Here is a 17,552-nt window from a genome sequence, read left to right as displayed (position 1 = left end):
GCAACTATCCAGCAAGCACCTAGCAATGAGCTAACAACTACTGAGAACAAAGCTCACATGTAAATCAAAAATTCTTTTATTTTTAATATCTATGGGCCCTATCATACACCTGGCGCAATGCGGCGCCAGGCACGATGTTTTTTGCTAGTATCAGCACAGTTATCATTTTTATGTCCTGCGCCACGTTGTTTAAAAGCAAATGCATTTGTGTGCCCATTTGTGAACCCATGGGCGTGCTGGTCTGAAAACGAGGTGTGTTCAGGCGCATTGTTGGCACGTTACTATTTTGAGAAAACTGAAATAGACTGTGCCATTGACCAACTGAAACCTGGTCTAAAGTCAATGGCGCAATATTTGTTTGTTATTTAAAGAGTGTGTCGGTAATATGTGCCTTTATGCTGGTGCACAATGCGCGTACACTCTGATTATTACACACACAGGGACGCGCAACGTCATGCAAACATGCCAAATATTAAAAATAAAAGTAATACAATAAATTATTATTGTGTGCTTAAAAATAAAAATGTTTGGTGGAATCGTAGACGGTCTGCTTGCGTGCTTTAACCATATGCACGAGCAGATCCATTTCCTCACTGGAGAAGCGTTCAGTATTTCCACTTGCAAATTCCACCATGTAAATAGTGAATCACGCCACGGCGCGAGCACAGCTTGCTTTTAAAGGGAAGGGGAGATGAGAATTTGATTAGTTTATTTCACATTACGCCCAAAACACACCCGTTACTCATTTAGAGAATAGGGGCAACACTTTTAGACCATGCTACGGGCGCGCTGCCCCTCTTTCCTGTCGTTAAACTAGCAAAAGTGGATTCGGACACGCCCTAAGAGCACTTGAGCCGCCCACTTTAGACCATGTGCTTAGATCGTTAAAATAGGGCCCTTAGTGTGAGATGTCACATGCATCAGGTCAGCTCTCTCAAAAACCCATTACAGTCAAACCAAAGTAAAACTTCAAGTCTTTTGAATGGATCGTTTAACATTGCACTTCTGGGCTTCAGCTACATCACTCAAATGATTTATGCCTAAGACGTTACCTTATAGACGATGAATGTGATGTTGGCTCAAGTCATTTCAAAGTGATATCTGGGGTAAAAAATTCAGAGAATGTTTTACCCTGGCCATGATTGGGTTTGAGCAAATGTTAGTCTTGATTTTCTGCTTTAAATGGGCTATAATTAAGATAAAAATCAAACCCTTATAGATGAGGATTTTTTAAAGTTCCGAATGTGTATTTTTTTATAAATGTTTGAAGGCTTAACGATCTCAAATTATGGCATTGTTGGTATAATGCACACATTCACTCTTAAATGCTATGTTGTGGCCTGCTGGAGGATAAAAGAGTTTTAATACTGCATAATTGCAGTATGAACAAAACAATCAGAGGACAAAAATGCGGTGCGTGTTTTTGTGGAAAGAGAAAATTTGTGCATGCACGCAAACTGGCATAAATTTGTCATAGATGACGGCTCGTCGCAAAATGAAAACACCCAGCTATGTCCTCCCATACAGCTGCCTTGTCCATCTCCTATTTTTCATCAACAAGGCTTATGAGATGAAATGCATTACTTGCCTCAGTCAATACTCTGTTAAATATCAGTTTATAAATAACAAAGAACAGAACTGTCAGCTGATGTAAACAGAGTTTGACACAGCTAGTAAAACAATGTAAAGGTCAGATTAGTCCTGTTGTGTGTGTTTGACATAAAAAAGCTGCATAAAAGGGCAAACATCCATGTTCATCTCATGATTGGAAAGAATACTTTATAAAGGATTCCAAAAATGCCTTGCATTTCTGAAGGTTAACCAAAAACCACAACAACCCACCCATGGACAAATCAACATGGGTATCAATTAAAGCATGCATGACCTCCTTTATTTGCAAAGGGTGTTGCCTTGTGTTACCTGGCTCAAGTTCACACATGTGGCTTAAAGCAAATTGGACAGGGTGGACTCAGGTCAGAACTGATAAACAGACATTATCCTTACAAAGGGGCTGAGCCAAGTTAACATGCTGTTTGCGATTGTGTCCTAATTGAAGTAAATGCATTATTAACCAAGCTGACTTCATGATATTGGCAAATGTGCAAATGTCTGGCTGTCTCCTCCCAAACAGTATTGCACCAAAAATAAAAAATCTCATGTAACTGTGTGAATCTCTTGCCAAGAGCATGTCTTCGTCACAAGTTAAATGTAATTTTGGTCACTTTGACATATTATTTCGCCATTTTTTATGCCTAAATTATTATTAGCATACTATAATGCAATAAAAAAGAAAAAAACATTTTTACATGATAGTTGTGTTTTATTTTAATTTTTATTTTACAACCTTTTCAAATCACATGAGCCAATATTTTAGAACATAGATAACATAACAAATGTTTAAACAGAGAAATTTTACATTTTTATCCACTAAATGAGCTCATTTCAAATTTGATGCCTGCTACAGGTCTCAAAAAAGTTGGCACGAGGGCAACAAATAGCTGAAAAAGAAATACATTTTGAAAACATTCAGCTGGAAGAACATCTAGCAACTAATTTAGTTAATTGATATGAGGTCTGTAACATGATTAATTATAAAAGGGATGTCTTAGAGAGGCAGAGTCTCTCAGAAGTAAAGATGGGCAAACTTTAAAGACAATGTTCCTCAATGTCAAATTGCAAAGGTTTTGCAAATCTCATCATCTACAGTGCATAACATCATAAAAAGATTCAGAGAAACTGGAGAAATCTCTGTGCGTAAGAGACAATGCCGAAGACCTTTATTGGATGCCCATGGTCTTCAGGCCCTCAGACGACACTGCATCACTCATCGGCATGATTGTGTCAATGACATTACTAAATGGGCACAGGAATACTTCCAGAAACCACTGTCGGCAAACACAGTCCGCCGTGCCATCTGCAGATGCCAACTAAAGCTCTATATGTGAACATGGTTCAGAAGCGCCGTCGTGTCCTGTGGACCAAGGCTCATTTAAAATGGACTGTTTCAAAGTGGAAAACTGTTCTATGGTCAGACAAGTCCAAATTTGACATTCTTGTTGGAAATCACGGATGCTGTGTCCTCCAGGCTAAAGAGGAGGGAGAGCTTCCAGCGTGTTATCAGCGTTCAGTTCAAAAGCCAGCATCTCTGATGGTATGGGGGTGAATAAGTGCATACGGCATGGGCAGCTTGCATGTTTTGGAAGGCACTATGAATGCTGAAAGGTATATAAAGGTTTTAGAGCAACATGCTCCCCTCCAGATGACGTCTATTTCAGGGAAGGCCTTATTTCAGCAGGACAATGCAAAACCACATACTGCAGCTATTCCAACAGCATGGCTTTGACGTAGAAGAGCCCGGGTGCTGAATTGGCCTTCCTGCAGTCCAAAGACGACCACAAACTCTTTAGCAGCTGGAAACCTCTATCAGGCAAGAATGGGACCAAATTTCAACACCAAAACTCCAGAAACTTATAACCTTGATGCCCAGATGTCTTCACACTGTTTTGAAAAGAAGAGGAGATGCTACACCATGGTAAACATGCCCCCGTCCCAACTATTTTGAGACCTGTAGCAGGCATCAAATTTGAGAAATTTCTCAGTTTAAACATTTGTTATGTTATCTATGTTCTATTGTGAATAAAATATTGGCTCATGTGATTTGAAAGTCCTTTAGTTTTCATTTTATTCAAATTTAAATAACGTCCCAACATTTCCGGAATTCGGGTTGTATCTTGAGATTCCAAATAAAACAAATCTGTTGGATAACTTTCTGATTACTAAGGGGAGATTTATTATCATACACCATCCCTACTTATTGTTGGATAATATAGATGTTTTTTTTATTATTCAATGGGACCACATGGTTCAGCTTTATCATAGTTTATTATTGAGTTTCAATTGCCAGGCTTGATTTGGATGAACAGATTATTAGGCAGAGATAGGAAGAATTTCAGAGGCAGCAACTCTTCTTTCGACACGACACAAGCACTCAAATCTGGCCTTACGCCAGTATACCCTCAGAATCGAGTTTCAAAAGAGCTCTCGCCAGACTGACCATCAAACACTCTGACCTCCGCTTTATCAACCTGGTTTATTTTCTCACAAGGTGTTAGTTTGGTTTGAAATCACATAGAGTAACTGACCCTTTGCTAAGTTCTGCCACCCTTGGTTACTGTTGTTGGCAAAGACAAAGTTTACAGAACGCCCAATAGGAATGCACTGGAAATTTTCGGGCAGTGTTAAGTAAAATGTGCTCATAAATTATGACATTGCATAGCATTTTTATCTTTATTTAATTAGATTCCAAAAGCTGCATTCTGCCATTTATTTCTTCCTTCATTAAGGAAATAAATACATTTCATAATCAACTGAAATATACCGTTTCCACTGTGTTCCCCCCAGCCCCCCCAATCATGGAAGCTCAGAGACACCCAAAACTCCCAGCTCTCTCCATAAAGATGCTTTTAGATGTGACTTTACTGGAGCACCTCAAACACCCCAGAACATCTGGAGCATTCTTAGTGCGATGCAGCTGAGATATTCAGCCCCTATTCCGTGATAATACTGGAATGTTTTAACCTATACATCTGTTTTCTTCCGAAACTGGATGAAAATGATCCAAAAGGTCTAAGGGACTAAAGGGATGTCTAAATCATGTAGATGACAAACTGGGACCTCATAAATTTGTTCTGTTGATAGATTCCCAGGCTATACATTACATTGTTAATTTACCATGAAACAATCTCCAAAATACAGATACATCTGATTTTTCAATGATCAAGACATCTCTGGTATTTACGCTATAGCACCTAGTGAAATCTTTTTTCAAAACGCAAATTATTTGCAGAGGTCTCTGGACTGGATGACTTCTCCAGAGGCCATCTCAAACTCAGAGACATTACTCAAATCCACACCTGTAAAAGACTTGAATGTGAATAGTCTAAGACCAAGATCTGGCTCGAAAACCAGCTCTGACATATTTGGGCACTTTAATTTGCAAATGGCAGAACAAGGGCGTTTGGTTATTTAGGATGTCCTTATTAGTCTCAAACAGTGAATGTTACGTGGCATTCTTCAGAAAGACACAAAACTGTTCCAGAATGTTTTGAGTCTGAGCAGAGTTTTTCCATGGCACAATCCACTCTGACACTACTTATGTCGCCATATCCAAAGCTTCCCACTGTTTCTTTTCAGCACATAAGACATAGACGGATGACTACACTAGGGAATGTGTTGGATAGACAAGGAGAAAGAGTGGAATGACAAATTAGGCCAAAAACATTAATTGAAAGGAATAAGAAAGCTGGAAAGCATGTAAAAACAGTTTGAAATGTTAAGAATAAGAAACAAATGTTCACCACTGACAAAACCAGACAATGAAAAATACTAAGGAATAAAGCAAGAACTAGACTACATTTCACTTAATGGTTAAACCACTTGACTTTTTACTAAAACTTTTTTTTTTTTTTTGGAAAAAGCTCTGAATGTTTTTCAAAAAATGTATGCAAACCAACATCAAAACAAAGTTTTTAATAACTTGCCATATATGTTTTTAGGTAGATTTTTAAAAGACTTCTCATTTAAAGTTTCATGTTGTAAAATCTAAGCTAACCGATTTCATTGAAGTCATGACAAATTGTTTAATATGCCTGAATCAATCTGTCTACATTGTCCAGGTTACACCAACAAAAGTATCAGATCCGTTCAGATCAGAAAACCTTCAAATGAAAATGTTTTCCCAGCAAGCCTGCACCATGACGGTCTAGATGCCCTATGCAGTGACACACCATCCATTTCCTTACTCAACTATATTAAATGTTTGCTACAGCAGATAAAAGAGGAAAGATCACCCTTGACATCTGATATGAGACCCAGCTCAGCCATTTCCATTAGAATGATCAAAGTCATGGAAACATAACTCTTGATTTAGCACTCAGAGATAATGTTGCAAGCACATAATATAAGCTTTATGTAATACTGTGGATATACAACAACAAAAAACACACTGTAAAACCCAATAAATTCAGAATACTCAAAACATTTGAGGAAACTTATTACCTCAAAACATTTAAGTAAACTAACTCATTTTTTTTTTTTTTTTAAAGTTGGTAGAACTTAAAATTTTTGTGAAAAGTGGGGCGGGGCTGAGAGCCATGGAAGCGGATCAAGGACAGTGTGGTGCACACGTGCCTCTCACTAACAATCCCGTCACCAGCATCCCTTTACCAAATCATCATAATGTTAATTACATACAGTTAATTTACATAAACATCACATTCAGATCTTGGTTAAATGTTACATAGCAAATAACACATGCTATTATTATAACTATCAGAGAGACTGTCATTACATACTTGCATAAATGTAATCAAACAACATATGTGGTCTTAAATGTTTTGCAGCTCATCCTCAACCGAACCCCAGGCTCTACTCTTCACCACAGTGGTAACCCACATAACAGAACCCCCCTGAATCCCAACACAACACAACATTAAACATTAACTTATATCTCCATATGTTAATCTTGTGCAAAAACACACAAAATAATACTTAATTTCAACAGTTATTTATATGGTCTGACTCAAAGCATGTTGGGAATTAGAAATCTGCTGCAGCTCAACTCAATCATATTGTGTTCAGCTTACTACAATGAAATTTTGAGTTCATGCAACTTTTTTCTATTAAGTACAATGAACTTTCAGTATTATTTGAGTGAAACAAACTCATTTAATTTAATTAATTTCACTGTTCGGTTTTACAGTTTAAACGTCTCAGTGATGTTTAGCATTTCAACTCAACAAACACTTTATCATTACAGCCCATTAAACCATCTGCAGTAGGGATCACTTTTGGAAAATTTGAATAGCAATTGAAACTCAGGATTGTGCAAGTCTGGTGTGACTCACAAGCAGAAAATATTTTCCATAATTTATTCATTTTGAATAACACATTTCAGTGTGTTCCCAAAAAGTATTCACTTTTTTCCTGACCACACTTTAGTTTAAGGTCCCTTTTCACAAGATGTAATATAAGTCTCTGGTGTCCCCAGAATGCGTCTGTGAAGTTTCAGCTCAAAATACCCCACAGATCATTTATTATAGCTTGTCAAATTCGCCCCTATTTAGGTGTGAGCAAAAACATGCCAAATTTGTGTGTCCCTTTAAATGCAAATTAGTTTCTGCTCCCGGCCCCCTTTCCAGAAGAGGGCGGAGCTTTAACAGCTCGCACTTCAATTGCTCAACAACAACAAAGCTGGAGAATCTCACATGCAGCCAAAATGAGGATTGTCAGTAACCGTGTTCAGCCTTACATTGTTCAAACCAGATTCAGACACTGATGGAGAGAGTCAGGAAGAAGTTACAACTATTATAATGCAACTGGACATTTCTGAATGGTTAGTGGATAAATGTATGTAGTTGCTGTGGAGTTGATTCAACTCATCGACTAGCATGTGCCGTCATGTTAATCTTTTGTGCAAACCCAGCATTGAATTGACCCTCATTTCTGAAGCAGTCTGGCGTAAAATGATAGCATGGGAACAACACTCTACTACAACAACTCTTCCTCTTCTCTAAAGCAGCCCAACATGGCCTCACCTCCTTTGTTGCCTGTACCCGGGGGCAGGGTTTATGTACATTTTGGGGTTCCTGATGTTACCAACCCGGAAATAAACTCGTAGACCCTACCAGCCATTTGTTGTAGTTCGGTGTCCAAAAATATATATGTAACTTTAACACATATGCACTATGTTCAAATATACAAATGTACAAGTTCTATATGGAGCTTTTCTCTGCCAATCAATGAACAAAATATCACGTGCCATTTGATCAATGAACAACATACCTTAATTTAATATAGTAAAAAGCTTTTTCATTTCAGCTAGTCCTTTAAAAAAAAAAAAAAAACACTCATAACAGCAGCACACGGATGTAATGAGGAACAAATGGAGCCCTCAATCTGGTTTAAAGCAATCTGATGAGAATGCTTTTATCAGGGGAAGTGACCTCACTTAAAAGAGGACATGAAGTCATTACATAAGAATGTTATATGCCACCCTGCTATGCCTTCATAACATCAGGAAGCATTCTTGTAATTAAAGTATCCCTATCTAAAAGGAAATGCCTTGATTGGAGAATGACATTGACCATTCTTACCTTGAAATGACAGGAGGACTCGTGGCTGTGGTGGAGAAAGACCATGTATGCAGGTGACACAGAGGACGAGGGGAAGGAACAACTGCACGCTCGTCCCCAAAGACCAAACCCAGAGTGCTCCTGACCTCCCCATGACTGCTGAGGAGACACCCAGACCAGCCCACCTGCAAAGACAAGGTAAAAGAAATGTAAAGGATGCTGGGCATGGGATTCATTCTTGTTCTTTTATTTTATAAAGTACAGTAGGAGCAATAAATATATGCAGTTGGAAAATAGAGGTTGATTGCTTACAGGAATTATATTCTTAATAAAGAAAGATTCTTATTGCTACATAAGATGTAAGACTACTAACCCTATATGTGCAAATCACAAGAATTACATTGGTAAGTTACTATAATTCACCTTTTAAAGTAGTTTCAGCTGTAGAAGGACAATTTGTATAACTTTATACCTAAAATAATGCATTATTGTAATCAATTATCCATACATAATCCAGTGTAAATACATTACTGTGCATGCAATTTTACAAAATAAGGCACAATTTTAAATAATCTGTGGTAATTGACACCTTTCTACAGATTTTGATAATGCTCAACTTGTATTTGAACCCACAACATTCCTTTAAACATTTTTCACATTTGAAACATTAGCCACTTTCTGTGTGAGTAAATGTCTTTGATATAGTGTAAAATCAACAGTGTTTCAAAAGCAGCCAGTTAAAATACATATTTTAATGGTTATGTCATAACAGTTATGCTTGAAAGCTTTTTCCTTAAAGGCCTCCTGTATGTCTTCTAGTTAATTAGTTTGAGAAAGTGGCATGACATTGATCCACTCAGTTATAATGTTAAACAATGCCGTATAAACAATGGCTCCTGTCCAGTCTGAGTCATTATTTTACATTTACACGAGGACGTCTTGTATAATGTAATAAGAATGTCAGGTTAGTGGTACCTCAAATATATGGATGCTTCTTTTTACTTCTAACAAAAGAATGAATGGACACTCCCCTGTGTTTCTCTCCTCTCTATTCTATTATGGGACAACAGAAGTTCAATAATACATGGGGCGAAGTTTGATTTCCTGTGGAATAACTTTTGCTTCATGCTCCAGGGAGAACAGACAGCCTTCTTTGACCAGAACTCTCTTGGAAAATAAGAATACATGTAGTTCATAATTATATATTAATAATATGTTTGTTTTGTAGCAGAGAGAGTGCAGAAGGACAAAGAACAGAGTAAGAATAGCACAGTCTCTCTGCTCATGTCTTATACATGAATCATGTGAAAGATTGATAGGAACTTTGTACAAGACATCTACAGTGCATGTCTGACTCAGTGAGGTATGAGCACACTGCAAAGGGTGTGTTCACAGTAAACACAAGTGCATGCATACCACAGAAAACACCATGTTGGGTGCCGTTTAAATTGTTTTGTATGGAGTCATCCGCTATATGGATGATCTTTGATGTATCTCATTGGTTTTTCAGCATCTTACGCCATGAGCACCACATTTTTAGGAGGCAGTGTCAGGTTGAAGTTCAAGTGTTATAGTCAGCTTTCAGGTAAATCATTTTAAAAGAACCCCCCCCCCCCAAAAAAAAAAATTCTGCCATTTATTCACCCTATTATGCTTGTTATACTTGTGCAGGACTCTTCACAGTGGTGATTCTTTATTGTATACCTCTTTTATTTCAGATGTGATGCTATAACTGTCATTTCTTTACATCATGGGTAAAAACTGTATGTCCATTAACACACTAACCTGCTTCGAACTGCATGGTTCAGAAAGCAGTTGTTAGAAAAATACTTTTGTTTGAGGAAGAGCCAAAGTAGCAGGCGGCATTATTCAAATGTGTTACATGGTGATGTAGCCACGCCTCAGACATAATGGCAGTACTAAATGAGGCACTTAAAGGATTAGTTCACTTTTTTAAATTAAAATTTCATGATAATTTACTTATGTCTTTCTTTCTTCAGTCAAAAATAAATTAAGGTTTTTGATGAAAACAGGTCAAAGTTTGAACTAAATTGTCATATACAATATGTTAGTGCAAGTATATATCAATTAGTTCAAACTTTGACCTGTGGAGGGCAGTAATACTTTTAGCAGTGTCTACACTGCCGGAATTCAAATAGGGAAGAAAAAGAAGAGAGCTAGTTCAAGATGAGTGTTTATGGTTAAAAGTATATCATTTTTATTATTTTTTTAGAAATTACCAATCGTTTCACTAGATAAGACCCTTATTTCTTGCCTAGGATCATGTAGAATGCTTTGAAGCTGCACTGAAACTATAATTTTGACCTTCAACCGTTTGGAGGCCATTGAAATCCGCTATATGGAGAAAAATACAGGAATGTTTTTTTTTTCAAAAACCTTAAAGGTGCCCTAGAATTAAAAATTGAATTTATCTTGGCATAGTCAAATAAGAGTTCAGTACATGCAGTGAGTCTCAAACACCATTGTTTCCTCCTTCTTATATAAATCTCATTTGTTTAAAAGACCTCTCGAAGAACGGGTGACTCTCAACATAACACAGACTATTAGGTAACAGTCGGGATCATTAATATGTTCGCCCCCAATATTTGCATATGCCAGCCCATGTTCAAGCATTACACAAGGGCAGGACGTCTGGATGTGCACAGCTGAATCATCAGACTAGGTAAGCAAGCAAGGACAATAGTGAAAAATGGCAGATGGAGCGATAATAACTGACGATCCATGATTACATGTTATTTTTAGTGATATTTGTAAATTGTCTTTCTAAATGTTTCGTTAGCATGTTGCTAATGTACATGTTGCTAAGTTACCATCGTTTCTTACTGTATTCACGGAGACAAGAGCCGTCACTATTTTCATTTTTAAACACTTGCAGTCTGTATAATTCATAAACACAACTTCATTCTTTATAAATCTCTGCAACAGTGTAGCATTAGCCATTAGCCACGGAGCATAACCTCAAACTCATTCAGAATCAAATGTAAACAATATAACAGTATACAATACTCACATAATCCGATGCATGACGAACACTTTGTAAGGATCCATTTTGAGGATTATATTAGCTGTGTAAACTTTGTTTAGGCACTGTTTAAGGCAAGCGTGAGCTCCGGTGGCGGGGAACGTGTGATTTAAAGGAACCGCAACCTGAATCGGGGCATTTCTAATTATGCCCCAAAATAGGCAGTTAAAAAAATGAATTAAAAAAAAATCTATTGGGTATTTTGAGCTGAAACTTCACAGACACATTCAGGGGACACCTTAGACTTATATTACATCTTGTAAAAAAACATTCGATGGCACCTTTCATTTCTTTTCAACTGAAGAAAGAAAGACATAAACATTTTGGATGACATGAGGGTGAGTAAACTATCATGAAATTTTAATTTGAAAGTGAACTAATCCTTTAAGGCAGGCGTTTTCTGTTGGAGAGATTCACTCCATTTGGCATGAACTTTGTGCTTTGCAACTTTTCATATTGTTTACAATGCACAAACAGCTATATCACACACTACAGGAAAGGTAAAATAAAAAATAGCATAATAGGTCCCACTTCAATCTGTGTGACTTTAGTTATTTGCTGGTAACTCTATCGCACCCCCTTTAATATTGATGTTTGTTACCGCCACACTACTGAAAGAATATTCATATACTCCTGGGCAAGAAAATGGGCCAAGCCCTAAAGGGCTAAACACTAAGCTTTTAATTGTCAGGAATGGTTAGGAAATTAGCAAAGCAAATGCAATATTTAAAAACCCATTGCTGTCTCAATGTTTTTGGCAAAATATGGGAAGTTGTGTGTGAAGTAATAAATCACAATGAAACACGAGTTGTGTGGTGATGCTCCAGAGCAGTGTCTTCGAAAATCTGGTGAGAAACATAATAATAAATCCATCTCTACCACTGTGAAGCTTGGAGGAACAGGTGTTTGGATAGCCTTTTTAGCTGCTGGTATTGGTGAACTACTTAACTGTGAAAATTCATTCCCACAATTAAAAAGTTATCTAAAGTGGAATGATGACTTGTTATTTTTCAACAAGACAATGCACCTGCCCAAATTGGCTGAAATGGCTTGAGAAGTCCATCAGGCTCATGCCTGCTCAGAGTCCAGATTTGAACCCTATTGTGAATATTTGGTCACATTAAACTCAAACGAGCTGGGAGACATTTTTCAACAACTCATGTACTGTTTGAAGCCATTAACATTGAGTGGAACAACACTGACTCTTCCTGTAAAAAGCTGTCTGCAAGTTGGTGAAGGCTATTCCATTCTAAGTTACAGTATTTGTGAAATTCTTGCTAATGTCTTGATGGTTGATCGTTAAAAGAACACTAAATATTTTTGCCATTTTTGGCTTGGCCCTTTTTTCTTTTCTTTTTTTTTGCCCACGAGTGTATGTACAACAGGACCATATGAATTTGTATGCTTGTGTAGAGCATGTTTATAAGTGAGAGTGTTTGCCTGAGTGTTTGTGATGGGGAGAAGGAAAAAGTCTCCTTGGTGTTTTGTATGAGTTAGTGCATATTTACAAGGGTGCGTATGTATATACATGTGCGTATGTTTGTTTGAGCATATGATAAACTGCAGTGGGCTGAAATGTCTTTGGCAGTGAGTATTAGAGAGTAGCTCTTAAGCTGGGTGGAGGCTACCGCTCTCTGGACAGCAATGGCTTTCTACTGCTGGTCAGGGCCTGCCAGACATACATACATACAGCTGCTAAAGTCATCACCGGGCTATCATAGATCCATCACTGGCCCGATACTGAGCATGAGCTGATGTTCAAACTTCTAAGATCACAACCCTTAAATGAGACATAATCCCTCATTGTTTATGTGCCTAATGACCAGGTATAGTCAAGGCCTTAATATTGCGGCTTTTCTGTAAATTTCATTTATCCAGTGCTACTTTTATGTCTCGCTATGCAACACTTTGCGTCTCTCTTTTCATAACAACACATGTTTGAATAGCTCTTTGCCACCATATTATGACTTTACCATTAGCTACCAACTGTAGTAAAAATGGCCTTAGAGCATGTATTTCTTTAATGTTGAGCATAAAACATTTGATAGATGTCTAGAATTTGAGTCTCCAGTTAAAGCATGAAAATGAAACAAATTGGTATCACAAAAAGTTGTATTAAGCTGAGTTATCCAGCACAAAATGTCCTGATTGTTGTCGCTTGTTACATTGCAGCTGGTTAGGCCCAAATTTTTGGCTTTATTGTATCATGAAACAGTGTGCGAGTATCAAACTTTAGGATATCACCTCTCTTACACTCTAAAAAATAATGTTTTGGCTCTACAAAAAAAAATAATGCAACAGTTTGCATCGAGTTATGACAACTTTGAGTGAATTAACGTCCAACCAAGCTACATTGAGTTAGAGGAACTTTGTAGCATAAACGCATATTTTTAGGTTGATTACTCAAAAAAATTAAGTTCGCTCAAACTACCATAATTGTAGTACTGGTAATCATTTAATCTTATCTATTTCAGTTCAGATCAACAGCTAGCACAGCACATGCTAGCTAGTAAGATTTACTTGTCACTGGCATAGTGGTAACCACAAAATCTTCAAGATTACGGAAACTCTTTTAAATGTCAAACATAACAGCATTAAACACTAAAAGGTCACGCCAAAGTCACGCCCCCAGTCGTGAACCTTTGAGATTTCGAAACACTTATGACATAGCAAAGCCTTGTTTACTGAAATCACGTGACTTTGGCAGTTTGATTCGAAACAAAAGATTCGTAAAGCTTCGAAGCTTCATGAAGCAGTGTTTTGAAATTGCCCATTACTAGATATTGTTGAATAAAGTCGTTATTTTGTTGTTGTTTTTTTTGGCGCACAAAAAGTATTCTTGTTGCTTAATAACATTATGGTTGAACCATTGCTGGCAATAGAGGCCTCACTGAGCCATCAGATTTTAACAAAAATATCTTAATTTGTGTTCCAAAGATGAACGAAGGTCTTACAGGTGTGGAACGACATGAGGGTAAGTAATAAATGACAGAAATTTCATTTTTGGGTGAACTAACCCTTTAACCCTTAAATGCATACCTCGGGTCTTTAGTGACCCGGGACATCATTCACTACCCTCCTCCTTGTTCATTTTTTAAAGTAAGACCTCAACCTTCCTAAATCAATTCATTATAAAGTATATAACAAGAAAAAAAATCATAAAATTATAAAAGAATACCTATTTTTGTATCCATTTTTTGTAAAAAATTGTATAGGGTCGCTAAAGACCCGAGGTGTGTATGAGTGTATTTTCTTCACAACAATAATTGAACTTTAGATGAAGGAATAAGTGCAATTCACTTTTATTCCACAAGGTGGCAATGTCTGAAACACAATGCTGCAGTGACGACTCATTCAGAAAGAAAACTAAATAATAAGAGAAACATGAAATGGCTCAGCGATTTACTGCAGAGCAAGTAATAAACTCAATCAAATATGATTGTAACTGTCACTGGATGGATCTGTTGAAGCTGTTAGTGATTGAAATATTGATTTTAAAGATGTTGAAAATTATATAGTTTTGAGAATACGTTTGAGATCGTGAATGGGCTCATATTCGTGACCTCAAACATAAAACTAGACCATTATTTGCTGAATTTACTGGGAACTGAGCTCTGACGAGGACAGTGGTGATGGCATAAAACATCTGCTCAAACTGAGCCCTTTCAAGCTCCAAAAGGTAACAAAATATGCTTTATTTTATTCTTCTGTAATTGTTACTTTAATATCAGAGGAGTTTTATATTATCACGACAGGTAGAGATCCACCGTGTTAGATATAGATCTGGGTCGATAAAGACCCGAATATGTAAGAATGATTGGCGAAACAGTCATGAATTTAAGGGTTAATATACAAACAAAATTAAGTTGATCAACATTATTATGTCAAAAAAATAATGTTTGCAACTTTAAAGGCTTAATTAAAACAATAAATTAGAATTTTTAAATTGCATCCACGCATTTATTTAAGTTGTGGTAACAGGTCCCTCAAATGTGAAGTCTGTGAAATCTGGCAGACTATTTGCTGAATTGTTTAAAACTATCTTACTGACACTTCCACATTCCTAATAAATTCTGTCATGAGGTGATTTCTGACTGGCTTTTAACCGACACTAAACCTGGATCACAGTGTCATCTGAGAAACTCAAACGTCTATCAAAGCTGTCATAATGCGCATTCATGCAGCTTCAGCTGAAAGCACAGCAGCCTGGAAACGTATTACAAGCCGTTTATCTTCAAGCTTATCGTCTTGTGTTTGTCATGGCTATCTGCGTAATGAGTTTTCCATCTTTCTCCTTATGAAAGTGTCAATCAAAACCAATTATTTCTCACTGGAAATATAACTGCCAACTTCAACTAAGAACTGGCTCATCTAAGATAGGTTAAACAGATGGAAGGAAATTACGTGTCTTTTGTGATGTTTTAAAACAATGATATAGAAACCGTATTGAATGTTACCAGATTTTTAGTAGTACTTACCTGTGAATGCCATAATGCTAAAGTGTTGTTGGTGGTGGTTGCCAGGGCATTGCCATGTGCTTGTTTGGAAGTTCACTAGTGTTTGATGATATTCAGGTCTCTATCCTGTATATATGGCTTGGGTTTTAATTTAATGAGGCTTTGTTCACCCATCAGGTGAAATTTGTCCACTTGCTTAAGGCATGTTCACATATACATCATTTGGCAATTTTTCACAGAAATCCAGTCATTTCAAAATGAATCCACGCAATCTGAAATTTCATGTGAGGGTGAATGATTTTGTGGTTATTTTGAAGATGTCGCAACTGAATCACGCGGATTTGTTGTGTTGACCAACAGAAAGCTGCTTGGTTTGAAAGTGACTTTGTGTGAGCTGAGCTTCATACATCACTACACTATTGACAATAGACAATAGACCTTTTGCTCAAAATGCGATTTTACATTTCGCTAATATGACCACAACTTTCACAACAAACTACAAGATTTGATGTCCATATCACAAACAGTACTGGACAAGTAACATGCCAAAGTTTACTACCTTAAGGATAGAGGTTCAAGTCTTTAATGAAATAGAAATAATCAATCCTAATATCATATTGACATTGAAATTTGATGCAGAGTAAATGTATTCTGGAAGCCTATTGTGTAATATTTTTGTGTTTTTTGTGTTTTTTTTTTTTGAGAGATGCCCGTCACCGTACCACACCCTGTCATTCACCAGCGTGCTCCATGTACACACTTCCACAATGTGACAACAATAAAAATCCCCATTCAATATTGCATTTTATATTGGACCAAATCCCAGATACTATCTTTAGGACACACTTATAAAATAATAACATCACTGTCTTAGTCTCAAACTCCCTAGACTCATTCACACTCACTGCTGTCCTGTCTGAGAGAGACACAGCACACATTCCCCAGTGACTCTACCAATAAAAAAAACGCTCAAGACGCACAAAATAATACATATCAGCTGAGTGATGGAAGAGTGTTCTTCACAATACTTCAAGAAATCAAGAAATTCTTTTTTTGTAACAAGAAAAACACTTAAATATAGAGCAGTTTCCTAAAACCAAGCAAAATAAATTAATTCAAAAAATGCCAATGGAGAAATAAAAACATAATAGCACAGTTAATTTCAGTTAATATCAATAAAATATCAATGAATCTTAAATCTAGACAGAAATTATGCTATTTTAACTTTTGAGGAGCATTTTTGGCACACCATCAGGTAAAATATTTGCTCATGAATAAAAAAAGTAGGAATCATATGAACAAAGATTTAAAATAACAATTATATGACTGTCTATTTCTAAAATAAGCATTTTTTTTTTTTAATAATATAGACACTTCTTTCAGTGACTGAAGCCTTTATGAGGTCTTGATTTCTTGTCTCTGGTGGGCGTCTGCACCTGTTAGCCTGAGCCTGGATTCCCCCCTTCCCTAAATCTCCCCCAAACGGGACTCACCTTCTGAGGCTTCCCAGCTGGACTATCCTCACTGAGCAGAGAGTGGGTGAACACTATAGTCACAGACGTAGTAAAGAAATAGTGTTGCGTGGACTTCCCCAGTGAGAGTGAAGAGAGGCGTTATTCCAAACGGCTGACTGCGGGACAGGGAAGAGAGAGGTTGAGAAGATTGAGAGAGGTAAAGAGAGTGAGAGAGAAGGGTGGACTGGTTTCCTATTACACTCTTCTCCTCTTGAGCCCCCCTCCTCTTTTCTTTCCCCTCCTCTCTCTCTCTCTCTCTCTCTCTCTCTACAAGTAACTGAACAGATATTCCAGACCTCTGACTCGGAGTCTCACTTTGCCTGCATGCGCAGTGAGCAGCAGTCTAGAGACGGTGCCAGGACTCCACAGTCAGATTCTGCTTATTGAAGCCCCTTTAGATCCATCA

At 37.2% G+C, this 17,552-nt stretch overlaps 1 protein-coding gene across 1 annotated transcript in view; it reads right to left on the bottom strand.

The window, feature by feature from the left end:
• sema3c (sema domain, immunoglobulin domain (Ig), short basic domain, secreted, (semaphorin) 3C) overlaps positions 1-17,293 on the bottom strand; it is an 80,937-nt gene extending 63,644 nt beyond the window's left edge. Inside the window, exons 1-2 of the mRNA XM_067392228.1 lie at positions 17,126-17,293; positions 8,154-8,317 (exon numbers count right to left, since the gene is read on the bottom strand). Of these exons, the coding sequence (XP_067248329.1) occupies positions 8,154-8,286 (133 nt within the window). The 5' untranslated portion in view covers positions 8,287-8,317; positions 17,126-17,293. The remainder of the gene's footprint in view (positions 1-8,153; positions 8,318-17,125) is intronic.
• Positions 17,294-17,552: the final 259 nt, after the last annotated feature.

The sequence above is a fragment of the Chanodichthys erythropterus genome, chromosome 8, assembly GCF_024489055.1.
Source record: "Chanodichthys erythropterus isolate Z2021 chromosome 8, ASM2448905v1, whole genome shotgun sequence".
NCBI classification, from domain to species: Eukaryota; Metazoa; Chordata; class Actinopteri; order Cypriniformes; family Xenocyprididae; genus Chanodichthys; species Chanodichthys erythropterus.
The sequence above is the reverse complement of the archived record's forward strand: the minus strand, read 5'-3'. Positions and strand labels throughout refer to the sequence as shown.